Source organism: Micropterus salmoides, unplaced genomic scaffold (assembly GCF_014851395.1).
Source record: "Micropterus salmoides isolate LMB-PRFRI ecotype aquatic unplaced genomic scaffold, ASM1485139v1 Ms_hic_scaffold_14, whole genome shotgun sequence".
Taxonomy (NCBI): Eukaryota; Metazoa; Chordata; class Actinopteri; order Centrarchiformes; family Centrarchidae; genus Micropterus; species Micropterus salmoides.
The window spans coordinates 10086399-10104965 of NW_024040485.1; the positions used below are offsets into that span (position 1 = coordinate 10086399).

The 18567-nt window shown below is 37.5% G+C and overlaps 1 protein-coding gene across 2 annotated transcripts; it reads right to left on the reverse strand.

Moving 5' to 3' along the window:
- Positions 1 to 156: 156 nt before the first annotated feature.
- Positions 157 to 17820, reverse strand: LOC119901837 (guanine nucleotide exchange factor VAV3-like). Of its 2 annotated transcripts, none has more exons than XM_038717550.1 (11): positions 17377 to 17820; positions 13704 to 13820; positions 6765 to 6823; positions 6168 to 6233; positions 5450 to 5567; positions 2541 to 2630; positions 2029 to 2097; positions 1837 to 1940; positions 899 to 998; positions 498 to 593; positions 157 to 328 (listed from the first exon to the last, which is right to left on the reverse strand). In XM_038717550.1, the coding sequence occupies exons 1-11, from the start codon at positions 17578 to 17580 to the stop codon at positions 323 to 325; spliced, it is 1029 nt and encodes a 342-aa protein (XP_038573478.1). In that variant the 5' UTR covers positions 17581 to 17820; the 3' UTR covers positions 157 to 322. The 2 variants fall into 2 exon arrangements, with proteins under 2 accessions (XP_038573478.1, XP_038573477.1); XM_038717549.1 differs by having other exon boundaries at positions 2541 to 2633.
- Between the last annotated feature and the right edge of the window lie 747 nt (positions 17821 to 18567).

An 18567-nucleotide genomic window follows, 5' to 3' on the forward strand; every position in this document is an offset into this window, starting at 1 on the left:
CAAATGTTCTAGTGGAGCTACTAATTAAAACCATTAGATGAATAAAGTTGGGTTTTTTTTAAGTGGCTTGCTGAAAAGTAGCACTGACATTCAGCAAATGCATTGAAAAATGACTAAATATTTCTTTTTTTAACCTTTATTTATTTCAGGAACACCGTGATCACATTTACACACTCACACCTGGAAGCTGTGAAGTGCAACCACAGTATGATCTGCTGGCCATCGAGCAGCTATGCAGTTGGAGTAGGGGCCTTGCTCAAGGGCACCTCACTGGTGGTGATGAAGGAGGGGCTGCTTTTCACTTTCCCCACTCATATTTAAATCAGGGCTGTCAAAACAAGTGTCAAGACCGAGATTCAGGTGATTTCACACTTATATACTTAGGGGGCTGATCTAAAATAAACTGCTTTCTTTTAAAAACCCAGCAGACTCTCACTTTTCCATGACATGTGGTTTAACACTCACGCTTTAAATAAATGGTGCCAAGCCTACCCTACCTGAAGAAGTAGATGGTACTTGAGGACTCTCTGCATTGGGACAACCAGCAGGTCCCTCAGTGTAAACTTCCCATTGTTGGCTCTCTTTGAGCACTCCTGGAACAAATACAATACACATATTCATAGCAACATGAGCTACAGAGCAGGAGCATTACGCAGATGACTTGTGACTTATGACAGTCATTCTTTGATGTCACTGAGACTTTTTCACAAGGATGGGTCAACCAAGACAGAAAACATTTGTTAGCTATAGCTTATATGTATCTGTCCTCATTTGTCTTTGGGTCCAAGTTTGTCACAAACCAAATTGCCACGTGAAATTGAGCATGAAATATTTTTGTTTCCTATTATATTCATATTCTAGCATGCACCGAGCCCACAGGTATGGTGGTATGTTTTACCTCCAGTTTTAGACGAACATCCTCTTTCTCTTTGCAAATGAGGTCTAAAACAGCGATGGCGATCTCCACCTGACTGCAGTATATCCCATAAATGAGCAGTCTACAATTCAGAGGAAAGAGGAAAGAGTGAAGTGTGTGTAGAAATCAGAAATACTTTATTGATCCCTGAGGGGAAATTCTTTAAGATTGAACATAACAGTGATACAGTGCTTACAGAAATTTAGAAAGTTCACAGTGTAACTCATAATATGTGGCAATCATGTTGCTCGTGATAACTATGGTATAATGTGATTCTCTGATCGTGAATCTATTGCAAGACAGCCATCCACACTACATCATGATATGAATGACAATCCTCATGACATCCTCTAGGCAATAGGCTTAGTTCTCAAAAAGCAGGTGTCAATGAAATTCTACATCTATTCTACTAGATTTTGTAGTACTTTCAGTTTGACCCTGCTTTTTATAGAGAACTGAAATAGAACAAACCGCATAAAATCTAAGCCACACACACACACACACAGATGATTGTCATATAATTCAAATGTAAAACTGCCTGTGTGCAGAACAGATCCACAGTTCAAAATGTCTGACATTAATTAAGTATACATGTCTGCCTCAGTATTGAAAGACAACGTACTGAAATGTTTCTGCCAATGTATTGATACCAAATTGCAAGGGGAAATGCAGAGGTCTAGATAACCTAAAATGAAACCTTCTGTACACGTGAAGTTGATTACTGACACATAACTGCACAAAAGGCAAGGACATTGTGGAACACTCCAGTTCAGTTTTTTCAACTTACAGTCTTTTACAATATAAATGCACCTCAAGAAACTCACTTAAGAGAAAGTGAAGGAAAGCAACATCAAAAGTCAAATAACATGCTTTCCCTGCCACCTAACAATAAATGTAAAAACATGTTGTTGCATGAATACCTCTCTTTGTAGCTGATAAAAATCTGGTAGAGATTTAAGGCATTTTTGTTTAGGATGGAGTCCTGCACTTCAACCATCAGGCTCTTGTGAAGTTTAACCAGGTCCTGCATTAGAGAAAGAAGACACCAGCATGTGGCCATAAACTTTTTATTTTCATGTCATGCGACACGAAGGGAAACTTGTGGGACTTACTGGTATGTTGACAAAAACTTTTTCAATTTCAGCCGTAGAGAAGAATTTCTTCAGAGGATTTAGAAAATACTGGAGAAAGAGACAATTGAAAACCTGAATGAAACATTTCAGCTCTTCTCTTTAGATTCCCTCACAACCTGATTATTTAACTAGAAACAATCTGAATGGTTATTCATAACAACCAGTGACATGACTGCAACAGCTGGAATGCACGCATGCTGAAACTATTAACAGACATCACACTATCAAATAAGATGACCATAGCGTGTCAAATTAGGGAATTGATAACTTGGACTTTCCCTGAAATAACCATAAAATGGCGACATCGTTCAACGTAGCCCACTGAACCCAAATCAATAATCAACATCAATGTTTGAAAAAAGTACATAATTAATCACTTAGGTGAGACTATGATTTAATAATTTGACATCAAAAAAATCTACCATTTAAAGTTTTTCATGTAGCAATATGTGATCTCAGTGCAGAGCAGACTATCAGAGGATGTTTAGTACCTTCTCGATGGACTCCAGGGTCTCTGTGTATTTCTCCTCCGTCTGTTTAATCTCTGTAAGGCAGCAGCTCCGGACATCTACCTCCACCTGCTTCTAAAAAGACACATGCCTTGGAATGTGATGCTTAAATATAACTATTCGGTGGAGAAAAATGTGATTTTCTTTTTGAGTCAGTCTATTCAGAATATGTCCTTATAATTCAGAAATGAAATGTCTGTATTCAGATCACATCAGAAAATTTTGAATCTCAGATAAGTTTTCTTTGTTGTTCATTTTTTAAAACAAACTATTTACGAGCTACAGTATTTTCCAAGCAGCATGTGCACCCTGCCTCCTGTGTGCATCACACACAACAATAAGTGCGTGGGGGTCCACACAGCTCTGCAGCTCCAGGAAAGATCAACAAAAATATTTCAAACATCAATCACGGAATGGGAAGAATTTCCTATAGCGTCTATATTTTTTGTCTCAAATTATCTTAAATTTACTTTTGTAAACATTAGTAGGTGTAGCAGTGTATTGGTTGAGTAATTAGTATTTTGAAGTATTATCATCCAAGTTTTGCATCTAGAATTATTTGATTTGATTTTGGTTAATCAATCATTGGTAACTAAGGAACAAAATGAGATATTTGTCAATTTTCAGTGATTTGGTCTTTCATACTTGTCCAGTCCGTAGCTGTGAGCTCATGAGGATCAACAGGAAAATTACTCTAATATTTTAATTAGTAACAACTAATTATGATAACAGTACTTATGCTCAACTGCCGCTCTTAAGCAACTAACTATTGTTTTCTCTTGATTATTTTCTCCATTAATCGATTAGTTGTTTGGTCAATAAAGTGTCAGAAAATTGTCAGAAATGTCAATCAGTGTTTCCCAAAGCCCCAAAAGACGTCTTAAAATCTCTTGTTGTGTCCATAACCCAAAGATATTTACTTTACTGTCATACAGGAGGAATAAAACCAGAAAATATTTGCATTTAAGAAGTTGAAATCAGATATTTTTTATTTAAAAGAATGACTCAAACCGATTAATCGATTTTGGTTGGCGATTAATTTAAAAGTTGACACCTCATGGATAACTTGTTGCAGCTCTACTTGTACTTTACTTGAGTTCTATTTTATCTTCTTAATTAGTACACCTCAATATTTGAATGATATTGTATAAATATTGTTTTATATCCACACTCTTTATCTAACATCTATAGTTACTAGTTACTTTTCCAGATTTCAATTTCTACCTACAAACATATGATGAGCTATATGTTACATGTTATAGATTAAGCTACCCAACAGAATATAAAACAGTTAGCTCCACCTGAACTAGCTACCGTACTTAAATGCTGGTCACAGCATTATTTGGATAGCACTTTTCACTACAGGTAACAAGGTGCTTTTCAACAATCAGTATATAATACCTAAACAAGTCAATATAAATAAAAGGAAAAACTAAATATGCAACACAGTCAAAGCTTTTCTTGAAAAATGTGTCTTAAGAAGTGAGATTAAAATGAGAACAGATTCTGCAAGCCTAATCTACTCTGGTAGATATAACATATAATAAGGTACATATATACATATATAAGGTATTATTTCAAAATCAATCCTAAAAGAATAGCTGCAATGAACTGATTTCTGACTGAGTACAGGCATATACTGAGTCACAATCGTTGAGGCAGGGGAAGATAAAAAGATGATGCATAACAAAATGCATAAGTTTCTCCAGATCTGTGGTTGAAATAAAAAACTTAACCGTGACTGTATTTTTTAAAAACATAACTTGACAACTTTCTTTAGATGGGATTCAAAACACTCACGTCCTAGTCAAAAACTCCCCTAAGAGTTCAGAGGAATTATTATAAGTTGCTAGTTTGCTTGGGTTTGACATGATTTGAATTCTGATAGCAGGGGGACCGTGTACAGTGACATCAGATTTTGTAAGGTTTAGTTGTAGAGGTTAAGTTGTGTGACATCCAGGATTTTATTTCAGCAAGGCAATTGTGAAGGGTTGCAGTGTTAGACTGACTGCAGAGTCTGATTGGGATATAGAGCTGTGTGTAACTGTACATTGCATTTGCAGGTGATATTACCAGTCCTTATGGGCAAGTCATGCATCTCTGCAGACATCTTCGCAATGCCTCCGGGCAGCTATTTCAGACTAACAAGACCAGGCTCCTATCTGAATGAATGGGGAGAGAGCCAGAACTGCACTTTTACTGGTCAACGAGACATAAAAACTACATGACTGGAATCAGCAATAAAATCTGATAAAAATTGCTGAAAAAGGTTGACGACTTTGCTTCAAAATAAGGTTTAAAAAGGATTTTTCCCGGCCAGTTATACTTCTACTGCGTAGTAGTAGTGATGCATGCGCAGTACACAATTGGCTGAAATATGTTTCCCGCCTCTGCTGTTAAAAGAAGACGATTGGCTTTCTAGCAGGAGGGGCAGGACAACCGCTATCTTTGGCGTTACTGAAGATTCTTAAAGTGGCATGTCTCCTATATATAATGTCTCTGATGTTACTAAGAGGGAGCAATATGATAAATAATAATATACCACCCTGCGAGGGGTAATTTTGATATGTTCAAAGTACATTTGAGGATCATCTATACATTTACAAGTATAATTTTGAATGCTCTATTTTTACTTGTAATTAGTATTTTTACATTATGTAATGTATTGGTACTATTATTGAAGTAAATAGTCTCAGCTTAAAGATATGGTGTTGAGTAACAGAAGTCGATCTCATCCACTTAATTGTACCAGGTGAGAAGCTGAAACTGACATTGAAATATTCAATATGCTATTTGAAGGTATTCTGCACAACACTGACTGTGTGTGTGTGTGTGTGTGTGTGTGTGTGTGTGTGTGTGTGTGTGTGTGAGATTGTGACTCATCGCAGTACCAATGGGGGTTGCTGTTCAGTCCTCATGAGATCTTCATAGATTTCTCCACCTGCATAGTCTTCTTCCAGCCCATAGACCGCCGCATACAAGTCGTCCTCATCCTCTGGGGCATTCTCACTATCACATACACACAACCATGAGCACAGACGCATATTAACATCTCTAAAACATGTGGATTATCAGTAACCAATTACTTCCTTTCAGTACAGTGATTAAAAAATTGTCTTCAAGAATAATTTAAAACAATGGGTTAATGCAATAATGTATGAATAATCAATATATGCTCTTTGTTGCTCTTTTTCTCATATTTATAAACTCTTTATTAACTACTCATTACTGCATGAATTAGTGAATGAAATACTTCAGAAGGGTATAATGCATCATTCAAACAAAACGTGTTGACAAACAAATAATATAAATATTGTATCTGTTATATTTGGTTACCCTTGTTCGTCTTCATCTATCAATCTGTCTACAGCAACCACCCATCACGCCTTTATGTGGGTGTATGCAAGCACTTAACACCAACATGAATTACTCATTTGTTCCCTCTGACAGTAACAGAGAAACAGAGCCAAGCCTTTTACCAAAACATGTGGGTGTCCAGACCCCTGGAGAGCATAGATGATGAGTAGAGCTGGTTCTGCTACTGAGTAAAATAATCATGTTCTATCAACACCAGTAATGGGCACGCAGAGAGAGGAGTCTCATACATACTCAATCAAGTCTTCCAGATTATTGTAAATGTCCTCGTCTTTTAGGCTTTCCTCGGTTGGGAATGGCCTGGATATGACAGAAAAATAAGCGTGAGGCTCAGTGTTTAACAGAAAAATCACTCTATACTTGAGTGACTTAGGGCAGGAAAGGAATTTCTGATGCATTAAAATGTATTCAAATATCCAGCATGCATATCCAAAAGCCCATCCAATAGCTTGATATGCTTTCATGTAGCAAAAAAGGACAGAAATTGGGCACCTTGAATATCAGAAATTGGGGTCACAAGCCTCATTTTATTGAGATGGAGACCCTACCATTATCACAATCAGTGGATGCCAGAAAATGATTAGGGGCGCAAAAATAAAAAAATAAATATGGAACATATTAAAATAAAAAGAAAGAAAATTCCGCATCATGGTAAAAAAAAATTCTTAAAATGGTTTACTCCTAAGAAAGTTACAGGCTGAACATCCTGATGTATTCCCTTTCTGTCTCTCAATGAAGTTATTTTTTTCTCTGGTTTATTTACATATTATATCATAAAAACTAATATACCTTATAAGTCTGTTTGTTTGTTTTTAATATTGGGAGACTTACTTAAATCCTCCTTGCTGTGCAATTGCTGTGTTAGACAGCTTCGATAGCGTGTCCATAACCTGGTGAAAAAAGGTGCGTTAATTCATGTTTTAGAATGGCTCAGGCATAAAGTTAAGAGAGCGGGAGAGGAAAGGGACAGACATGTGAGAGACTGAAGAAAGAGACCTGCTTTGATAATGCCGCATTCATATCATATCAGAGCTTTTGTAATTACCAGTTTCTGACTTGTAAATAGCATTCACGTCAACATCCAGAACCTTACAATAATAATAATAATAATAATAGCAGCTTTATTTGCATAGCACTTTTTAATACAGTTAACAAACTGCTTTACAACAATCAGTGTAAAATACAAACAAGTCAAATATAAATTGTTTTACATATAGTAGCAGTACAGTAGTAACTACTGACTAATAAACAAGTCAGCAAATATAGGAAAAATACATTAGAAATCAAACAGTGAAAGTTACTTCATAGAAATGTGTCTTAATAAGTAAGATAAAACCAGAGACATACTCTATGAGTGTAGCCTGCATCCTGGCTCACAGGGGGATAAAATCTCAGAGCTATAGGAAGGTACCAGCCCATGCCTGGCCTTAGAAGTAATTCGAAGAATTTTATATGATGTGCCACTGATTGTTTGAATATAGCTTTCTCAAGGACATTTGCCAATTTTGAAACAGGTCTGTAATTATTCAAGATGGAGGGATCTCAATTTATTTTTTTTCAGGAGAGGTTCGATCAGATCAGTTTTAAAACAAGTGGGGACAGAGCTGGATGTCAAGAAGCTATTTACAATAGCCAAGATGAACAGGTCAACATGTCATTGAGGGCGGAAAGAGACATTGATTCAAAAGGAACTGAAGGAAACAACAACACATGGTCTGTGGGTTAAAGCCTCTGAAACAGATCAATTGTGGGGCCAGCTGCTAGCAGTATAGGATCTGATTTTTAGAATTTTTTCAGTAAAAATATTTTAATATGCTCGCAGAGGTCAAATGATGCAAGCAAGTTAGTGTTAGGAGGGGAACCAAAAATCTCGTTGCTTTAAACAATATTTCTGGGTTTGGGGCATTTTTATCAATCAAGGTGGAATAGTTAGTTGCTGGTGCATCATTGACTGAAGTGTATTTTTTTTATTTTAAGGTCTTCATGTACTCATAGTAATCATAAAGTTTGCGCTCTGAGCTTTCCGTACCTCAATCTTTAGGGAGTGAGTGTGATCATTGAACCATGGTGAGAATTTTGAAATTAACTGAACCGAGTTCATTATTGTCAGACAGAGGTTGTTAAAGGAGTTCACCAGGAAGTCAGTGGCAGAGACAGTTCTGATGACAGGGCCAAATATACATTCGAAAATTTACAAGCTGTTGTTGAGTTAATGATGCGAGCGGGCCTGTATTGGCCCTGTTGGGTGTAAGACAAAATTAAAAGACTGTAGGAGCTTTAGAAATTCCCCAGAAAGTGCATCACTAGGACAACATATGTGAATATCAAAATCACCAATAATACGGACCCGGTCAAAATTAGATAGAAGCAGAGAGAGCAGGCATGAGAATTCTGAGATAACAATGCTATTAGGTTTAGTAGAACGATAAACTATGAGAAACAAAGTAAGCTGATGCTTGTCAATACATAATATTACGGTTTCGAAGTGGAAAACTCCCCACAGGATGAATACTATAGAAGAAATTATCTCACTGTCGCACTGTATTCCTCTGCTTTTAACCGTGTTTCAGTCATACAAAAATATCAGTAGCATTACATAAAAAGCTGCTTAATACTGTAATACCACAGTGCCTGAAAACCAAACAAATATGGATACCACCTAGTCAATGAATGAATCTGATTAAACTCATATTTAATGGGTATAGTTAATGCACAGTATTTGTATTTGAGTTGTCCAGTAACCTGAACAATGCAGCAGCAACCACTGCAATCGCCCTGACAAATAACTTGAATACTATATTTACCACAAAGTAACAACGTAACACTAGGCAACCGTGTACCAACCACATCCTCGTAATAATTCCAAAGGCCACAGAAACCATGTAGCAGCCACCAATAAACACACTAACGATGACTTAACATCCCTATATGAAACATGTGTAACCTTAGCAACAACTATTGAACTGTTGATCGGCTGGACACTTAACACTAACAAATGTCTCAACATTTATTTATTCAACACATGAAACCACTATGAAATTGCAAAGTTGGGGTGTCCCTGTGGCTTAGGAGTTAAGATACCAGCCATGAACCAGAATGTTGCCTGTACAAATCCAGCTGGGAAACTTTGCTGCTTGTCTCTCTTCTTCATTTCCTGTCATCTCATCACAATCTAATAAAAGGCATAAAAATGGTAGCCACAACAGATTATTTTAGCAAACTAAGACTCAAGTACCAAGAATTTGATTCACTTTCAGGCCATACAAAAATCAGTATTTGCAAAGGTAGCGACAAAATATATCAGCGCAAAGTATACCCTGAGTTAAAACCAGCAGAACACCGTATGCTCCTTCAAAATCAGACTCCTCTCTGTTAAATAGCGATGTTCTGTACTTATGTGCCAACCATTTGTTGTCCTTTATTTCTTACATTGCACAATATTATGCTTAAAACATAAATGTTGTACAACCTGTTTGGCAAAAACGTACTCCCTTAGGATCATGCCAATAAATAAAACTCAGACAAACAAAGACATGGTCTGCAGGAAATGGTCACTTTACCTCAGACTCTAACAACTTTGTGTGTTTGTGTGTGTGTGTTTGTGTCTGTGTGTGGTGGTGGGGGTGTATGAGATAGACAACAGATCTAAACGACAACTAATATACGAAACACCTCTACCTTTCTTTGCCAATTTAAAATATTTTCAAAATGAAAATGTCCTGACTTTTGTAAATTGAAAGTCACTTTTTTCAGTCACATTTTAAGTAAAGAAAATACATAGTTTTACATGTGGGAAAAAAATACACAGCTAATGCATGAATGTTCATACTTGCATTCAAGCAATGAACAAGTGTGATTTTTCCCTGTGTGCAGTCATGAATTAGTCTAGCTGTACAATTATGTGTCTGAATTCTGCTAACATGAATGAAAGTGGATTTGAATTCCAGCAAACTAAAACTGTGCTATAATAATCCTCAGATACGAGATCATTACTGACCAAACAGATGAACCACAGGATGTTGTAATCAATCAATCCTGGTCGATGGTTCGGACATACAGTATTGACAGTGCATACAGTGCAGTCTGTAGATTCTATGGGAGAAATAGTGAAAGGAAATGTTATGCATGTCAGATGGGGATGATATGATGTCGGCTGAAGTAAAAAATATAAAAATCATGATGCATGCATTAAGAAGACTGCGCGCCATGTCTTTTATGTGTCATTACAACACAGAAAATTTAATAATTTCATTATTGCATCTATTGAATTATTAACCCTCTCACTTTCTCATTTATCTGCTTGGTATGAAGAAGCTTTAAGTAACAACACTACAAATGACTCTGTTCTCAGGATTTGGATATGCAGGCATGGTTAAAAACGATAGTTGATGGGGTTAGATATGTGAACAGCCTGTCTCCTCTTCCTGTGTGAATGAGTGCTGTGGCTTTGGCTGAACCCAGGTGTGCTTGTGACTTGAAAGAGTCCTGTTTGTAGTGTGAGATACCAGCTTTAAAACTTCTTCAAGTTATTTAGAGCAGTTGAAATTATGTCTTTTCTGAAACAAAACAAAAAAATCTGCCTTTGAAGTGACATGACTTTTTCATTTGAAATGTAATATTTTGCTGTGTGTCATTATTCCACAACTAGACACCCAACACACACACTCCGGTCCTAAAGGTCACATGTCACCTGATTCAAGAAATGTGATGCAGAGGTTCAGTTGAATAGAATATAAGTAGTTCAAAAGAGAAGGAAGAACCTGTATAAATACGCTGAAACAAATCTAATATTTGTTTACTTTGTGTAATGAATTGTAAATCCTTCTACTTGTCTTAAAAACCAGCTCAGACCTGACTAGTCTGATGATCTGACACTTAGTTTAAGCCACACGTGACAAGTAAAGCCACAAGCTGAGCTGAAGTCCAACCGCCATGGTGAGTGTGGCCCCTTCACACAGTATATCAAAAATCCCCAGAGTGCCATTAAAAAAAGAAAGCAAATGGTAGAGATGTTGTAACATAATGTCATAAATCATATGTGCATGTTTGACTCTCTGTTATTTTGTTAACTAGAATTGTACAGTAGCATTTACACATATTAACAACAAACTAGTTAAATCCTATAGGGTTTCACTTTAAACAACTTCAGACACACAGCAAGTTAACTTAGGTATCTCTTTTGTTTGATCTGTACAAAAACCGAAGCATAAAAACAGCACATTTTGGCTCTATGAGGAGGGGGTTATGTGCCGAACTGTTTCTTGACCGGGCAAAGTAATTTCCGGGCAGGCAACCGATGTTGACTCCAGGAGATCAAACAAACTAGATATACCGTTAGTGAGCTTCAGAGGATGAGGTGGATTTGTTACCTTCGGACAGAGCCAGGCTAGCTGTTTCCTCCTGTTTCCAGTCTTTATGCTAAGCTCAGGAAGTCGCCTGTAGCTATAGCTTCATATTTACCGCACACACACACGAGTGGTATCTATTCTCACCTAACTCTTGGCAAGAAAGCAAATAAGAGCAACAATTAATTATTTCTTTAAGCAGAAGAAAAAACAGTAGCCATTTTTTCAATTGTAAAATGCCCTTCTCTTTTCACTTTTAGTAAGACAACCTTTGCTTTTACAGTCAAGGCTGAAGTAATTTTATATTCAGAGAAGAAATTTAAAAATGTTTTGCCTCCTCCCTATATTCTCTCCGGCCACCAGGCAGCTTCATGCAGTCAGCGTGGCTGCCCAGGGAGAAGCCTGTAGTAATTCAGCAGAGGAATGTAGGTTAGAGAGCTCTCATTAGATATTCAGTGGACTAATGCTCAGTCTACGGGCAGAGTTGGCACAACTCATGCCCAAGTGGATTAGACTGGCTGAGATTTGAGATGTTCTCTTTTCAATGTTTTCTGGAAAATAAGGAAGAGATTGAGTATTTCATGTTCAGCTGTACAACGCCTCCTGGAGCCAATCCAACCCAATCGCTGAACCTTCAGACACCCGTATTTTTAACTAACAGAGCAATCTTCCTGCTCCGGAAGCTTGTTTGTTTGATGGACAACCCTTGAACACGATTTGAGATTATGCAGCCCAGCTTGGATGTACTGTACATATTTGCAGGCAGCACCTCCCCTGTGGGATTATCAGCAGCCAGATTAACTGGAAGCTTCTTTAGAACACAACACACTGAACTGAAAGAAAAGAGAGTCTCTGTGGGAAACTGCACGCAAACTCAAAATACAGTCCGTCACAGTTACAGAGAACCAGTAACCACCGTCTATTTACTCTGGGGAAGTGACTTGAACATTTTAGTCATGTAAAATATCCCTGACTTTTGATATACCTTTTGTTTGAAGAACATTTCTTTCAATTAAAATTTGCTCGCACATAAACAAAATATACCTGGAGTTCTCAAACCGCCTGCAATACTGTATACATTATTTAAAACAGATACCATATCTACTCTGACAAACTAATTGGATTTATAAAAAGAAATTATTGCACATGAGGTATAGTAGTGTACCCAATTTAAACCATTTTGAAATGATGATAACCCTTCAGAAGACTTAATCTTCAGTATTTTAGATGAATTAAAAAATACATATATTCAGTACAGATTAATACATAGAAAACATATTCTAATAGTTAAATGGTTAGAGACAAAATTAATGTATTTCCCTGTGGATACCACAGAGATACTCAGACAGCTCCTAATGCTCCAAGGCAAAGTTATGCATTGAACTAAGGGAATATGGGAATAAGGCTGGTCAGAGTGAGTGTGCTTTCCTCAGCGGGGTTCAATCAGGCTCCTGCGAGTCTGGCTAGGAGGAGTGCACTACAAACCCACTGACCTGGTAACACTGTGTACACACAGTGAAATCAGCTCACACAGTAACAATAGAAGTCAACCAAGCCCTTAAGAAGTGCACCGGAAAAATGCAAGACCAGGCAACGGGCAGCCTCAATCAGAGGAAAAGACATCACACCTCTGACTAGCTCTATGTCATGTGGGTCTTATTATGTTACATGCATCTGAATGTGTGACTGGATGTACACACAGTCCGATGTACTACCATTTTTCTACAGTGTACAGATGCAGATTGCAAATGCAGTGATGTCCATTCAGTTAATGTTTAATGATTTCTAGTTCTGTTTATGAACTTTTTGCACATCACATACACTATAGAGAACAGTTTGCAAAAACCTTTAACGCAAGTGCATGTACTGAGTGAAGATTTCACACAATGTTCTCAAAAAATAGACTTTACCTAAGATTTGGTTCATTTAACTGTTTTCATTGCATCTGAATAATCGCTGCTGCAAACCAAGGAGTTGATGTGTCCATGTTATGAGATTTTCTTGATGGAAGAAGAGTTTTGGCAATACAACACTAATTTGCCATTTTGCAAACTGGAACACATATTTGATGTTTATGTCACCCCTGTTGTTTCTAACTACAAAGTCTGAGCCATGGAAAAAGACTGTAACATGCACTACTGATTAGACAGACAGTAGCACAATCATGATCATCGCTCAGCTGTAATAGCTGGCACATGAATCTAATAATGTGCTCACTCAAACTGATTTCATTGTAACAGTTTGAAAAGGTGCTAGATCAAGACTTTCATATTGCTGCAACTAGATAAGAAGGCAGCTGAAAGAAGGAAGGAGAACAGAAAAGAGCAGGACAGAGTAATCTGACCATTGTTGGAGCGTAGCATCATACACGAAAACACAATATCATGTGTTGTGACAGAAAAACAATGACGGATGTGGGTGTTACCTTTCCAAAATCTCGAACATCGAAGAGATCGAAGGCTTCAAATAAGTCACTTTTTTTCATTCCAAACACCACACAGCAAGACGTTAAGAATGTGCGAATGTTCTTCAAGCACAGGAACTGCAAAGGGCAAAAAAAGACAAATCAATTTGGTATCCTTTGTCTACTGTGGCATTTCTTCCCCCCCATTTTCTAGAGTCATTTTAGGGACAAATTGGCAAAATGGTCATTTAATTTTTCCAGAATTCTAGGAATAACGTTAATGTGTCCGTTACCCCAAATTACAGCAAAAGAAAAAATATATATAAAAAGCAGCAAAAGAAAAGGCTTTTTTGCTGTCAATGACAATGTGATGCACTTCTACTTTATCTACCCTAAAATAGCATTGTTTGAATACCACCACCTGGACCATGCAAAGTGAAATGGTGCCAAAAGTACCTAAATTACAACTGCCCAGATTTTGAGGGCTACATATGTCAGTTAAATTACAAATATTCATTGAAATTACTTTTTACTAAAGAAACCGTCCCTATGATATGTTGATCTGTTGACTGCCTCTGTTGAGTAACAGTGATGTTTTTTTCAAAAAAAAGAGATACTGCCTTCGAATGTTAGAGCACTATAATGTGCCTCCATTGCAGAAATTTCAGACAGATATCAGTCTGATTCTGCTTGGCTAGATTCCACCAAAGCAAGCTGAAACGTGTGTGTGTGTGAGGGGGGGGGGGGACCAAATAAAGTGAAGGTGATCCACTCTCACATGCACACACACATACAGCAAACTGAAAATGAAAACTGAAAGTTTCACTGTGCGAAATGAAACCACTGTGCGTGTGCTCTTTTAGTGTCACTTCCTATTAGGATCTGCGTCTCAGTGGGAAGAGTGCAGTCGAACAACAGCTTATGGGTATGGGTTAGGGTCTGAGTCAAACTTGGGCCACTTCCACTAAAAACACCCAGGAAACAAGCAGTTAACAAATGTACCGGCATAATTTGCACATTATTAAGTGATGACTAAACTAGAATCTAGGCATTTGTGATTATTTACAGAGCTGTGACAAGATTCTTGAGAATAGATAGGCTGCCTTTTATCACGTCAGCTCATCGTGGAGACGCCTGTAATCACTCCACCGCCCCCTGGGGCCCTGTTTGTCTGTGGAGGAAGTGCACGAACATGATGGCTTTGCACCACCACCAGCCACATACTCCAGATTACAGTCACAACCCTGGTGCAATATACACTGCACCTTTGGCTTCGCAGATGAAACAGTATAAAGTAAAGGTGCAGCTTTCTTGGTACAGTATGTTTAAAATGACTATTAAGGATCCCCAGGAGGGCTAATAAAAGGTTGCTTGATGCTGTGTTTTGTTGGGATTTTGTTCCTGTTCATTTTATCTTGAACTAACTACTGACATTATTTATTATCTTATTTGTGCACATATGCATGTATATTGATGTTTGACAGCAGTGATTTGTCTGAGGCTGTAGTCTCTCTTGAAAGATCTTCTTTGAGTTTCAGTTGTTTTCTCATTTTCGCTACAAAATAAATAACTTTAAAAAAAAGCAGAAATGATATTGAGGTTCTATTTATTTGTGATCCATACATAAGAATTTGTCACACTCCATGGTTTGTATTAGCACCATGGCCTAGCATACAGTCTGATAGAAAGAGCACTTCTGGGTGCATTTTCATCACAGTACACTGCACACTCGCCCTCCAGTCCATTACCTTCATGCTGTTGATTCCATTTCTAAGATCGTAGGTCAGCGGGGCACAATGAAAGGGATTTTTAAAATCTGAAGGCCACTGACACACATGCCTTTCTCGACCATATTCAGATGGCCTACAGCTGTGGGCTATGGCTAGCCATTGTTCAGCAAGTTATGCCCTGGGTTTGCTTTCACTGTCTATCAAGAATATAAAAGACGAGTGGACGTGCACTGACAGAGAACATACACAACACTGCAGTTTTTAATACAGAGCGAAATTTCTAATGCCCTGCTAGGAGAATGGCTTCTATTTATTACAGAAGCAAAGATCTTTTAAAGGAAACATTAGTTTATTATGGTATATTATATTATATATATTATATATTATGGTAGCTAGTGGACGGTAAAATTAAAATTGATTCTTTGATGAAAAACAAAATGAAGGAATCTGTGGTGACGCATAATTTCAATCATACTTTTGTGACAACAAAAAAAAAGTTTAATCTCATCACTCAAAAACTAACCGTGTGAAGCCCAGTAACAAATCTTTAAATCTATGTTAAAACTTTTTGTGTGTGCTTAATATCATGGCCTTTTTTTAAATGAATGGGTAATTTGACCACAATAGGTTAAGATTCAAGAAAGTATGTTGAAGATTACTTGGAATCAAACACAGTCAGAGTCTAACTAGCTGACACATCTGTCACACTTGTAAGAACGCCTGATAAAGATCTAATGGCATGCAATGCTCTCTAAATTAAGTAGGTACTAGTTGAACAGGAAGTCTTGTTCTTATGGTGACATATTACAAAAAGTATGAACATTATTAATAAGAATTTTGCTAACCACATCTTTTTTAGATGAGTTTATTTAAGGAGATCTAAGGAGATTCGCAAAGTCTCATAATGACTAACTACACGTTATAAGGTTTCATACTCAGTGGCAAGCAAACAAGCTGCTGCTCACATAGTAAAAGTTCCCTGACTAATGGGTGGATCAAAGCCAGGATTTTATCAGTTCTCTCTAGTGGTACAGAGAAAAACTTTGGGTAAAGAGAGGCCAAGCCTTGGAACCATTCCTTTGGGTTTCACAGGCTGAGGGACATTTAGCAGTTAATCAAAAAGAGATTTAATTGCTTGAAGTATGATTTTTTTATTTTATTTTTTAAATAGACATGTAGAAATGAGCAGTAACTCATATGTTTGGATTAATGTGTTTGGATTAATTATCATATTTAGAAGAAGTAAACTAATGATGTGTTCACATCAGATGATAATCTCCAAATGAGTCACTCTGTGCCTTATTTTCTAAAATGTTTACAGTAACACTTATCAGTTTGACACAGTACTGGATGAGAAAGTCGGCCTATGTGTTCCCAAATTATGGACATGTGTGACATATGGGAAATGATCAAAAGGATGCCTTATGGGCAATTCTTGGCAATTTACTGATCTATAATGAAATCATGAAATAACCTAAAGGGACCTAAACCTAAATGACTCTCAGACATCTGCATCCAACTTTTAAGAACTCTGGAACAACTGGCTCATGAATCATAATGTGTGTTGTTGCCTTCAGGCGTTTTAACAAAACAAAAAATTAAGATATGCTAACTTAGACCCTAGATTAATTTTTGTGGTGGTGTGTTTATCTCCCACAGTTATTTCTTGAAAAGCAGCTGCCAGCTTGTGGCTGTTAGTCTACCTAGACTTGGCCTATGTATAGGCTATGTACAACACATTGTAAAGTCACTACTCATAAGCACAAGTGGCAATGATTTTGTTTCTTCAACCGATTTACCTTGTTAATAAGTAATTGACCGACAATCGTTCAATCTCACACTACACTACAGTATTACTGTTATTACTGAAATAGCCTATTCATTTGAAGCAGTTTTGCGGTTCTTCCGCACACGTTACAACCACAAGTTGCTTTGAAAGCAGCGCAAAAAGTACTGGTCAATACCTGCGACATCTGTGGCCTGAGATTGATCTCCTTCAGGTTGATGGTGTGAGGTTTCAAGTTGTTGAGCAGCTGGCACAGCAGCACCCCGTCCCGCAGGGTTTGCGCCAGGTCGAACACCTGCGCCATGTCCGCAGTCACCCGGTGGTTCGGGGGCAGCACGTTGCAGCTGATCAGCCACATAGCACACTGCCTCCAGTACTCCATGTTGTCAGAGAGCGGTGATAACAACTGAATAATGCCAGAAAACTTTGTCCCTAATTTAAGCCTGTGCGCGGCATGGTGGCGGCTCTCAGCGCAGTCCGCACGTCTCTCCAAACTCCAGCTCTTCCTCTGGAGGACAGAGACAGCTGCTGCAGCTTATGAGCTCTGCACAGCTGGGGTTAGCTGCCGTGAAACCCCCTCTGTCTGTCAACTTCCTCTTCCTTCTTCTGTCATATTTCCACAGAGGTGGTCGCAACTCTCACTGATTTTTTTAAAACTACATTTCCCTTTTACTTCTGCAATCAATTGCCAGTTTATGCGCCTGCAGAATCTAATGAAACAAGCCAGGCAAAACCCAATCTTTGTGAAGCCTCTGTTTTTGACATGTCAGAAGAATCAACGCTGGTTAAGTAACCTGATGCCAAGGTTACCAGTTTTGACGTTATATAGGCCTACCAAGCTCCAACTTCAGCAAGTAAAACTATCATTTCATACCTATATGGATGTGGGTTTCATTTTACCTTTAGGCATGCAACTAATCTTTAATAATTATATAAATTTGTTCTGAATGATTGGCTATAAACTCAGAAAATAGTAAAGAAAAAAAGCATATCACATGTTCCAGAGCCCATCTTCAAATGACTTCTCTGACCAACCATCCAAAACCTAAAAATATTAGGCCTAAATTTATAATAAGGTAAGATAAGTTGTAACCAGCAAATATATGTCAATTTGGTTGATAAATGACTTAGGTGATGTATTCATTGCAGTAGTGGATGACATATGAGTTTAGTAGCCTAAGTAAAAGTAAAAGTATGTAAGTATAATCAGGAACATGTAGGCTAATTAAAGTATTAAAAGTAAAATACTCAAAGCAGAAAGAAAAACATCCCCTGTGACAGTTATACTATTATATTATTAAATGTATTTATTCATTAATGTAAATGGTTTTAACTGTTGAGGTTGAACTGTTCAGACAGCAATTAGTGA

What these genes read in the sequence shown, in the direction of transcription:
- LOC119901837 (XM_038717549.1), bottom strand. Translation starts at nt 17,580, where the DNA reads ATGGAGTACTGGAGGCAGTGTGCTATGTGGCTGATCAGCTGCAACGTG. An exon ending in AATCTGGAAGACTTGATTGA is followed by an intron (nt 5,568 to 6,167) that starts GTATGTATGAGA and finishes TGTATGTGATAG; the next exon opens with TGAGAATGCCCCAGAGGATG. An exon ending in CCCTGGAGTCCATCGAGAAG is followed by an intron (nt 2,098 to 2,540) that starts GTACTAAACATC and finishes CTCTTTCTCCAG; the next exon opens with TATTTTCTAAATCCTCTGAA.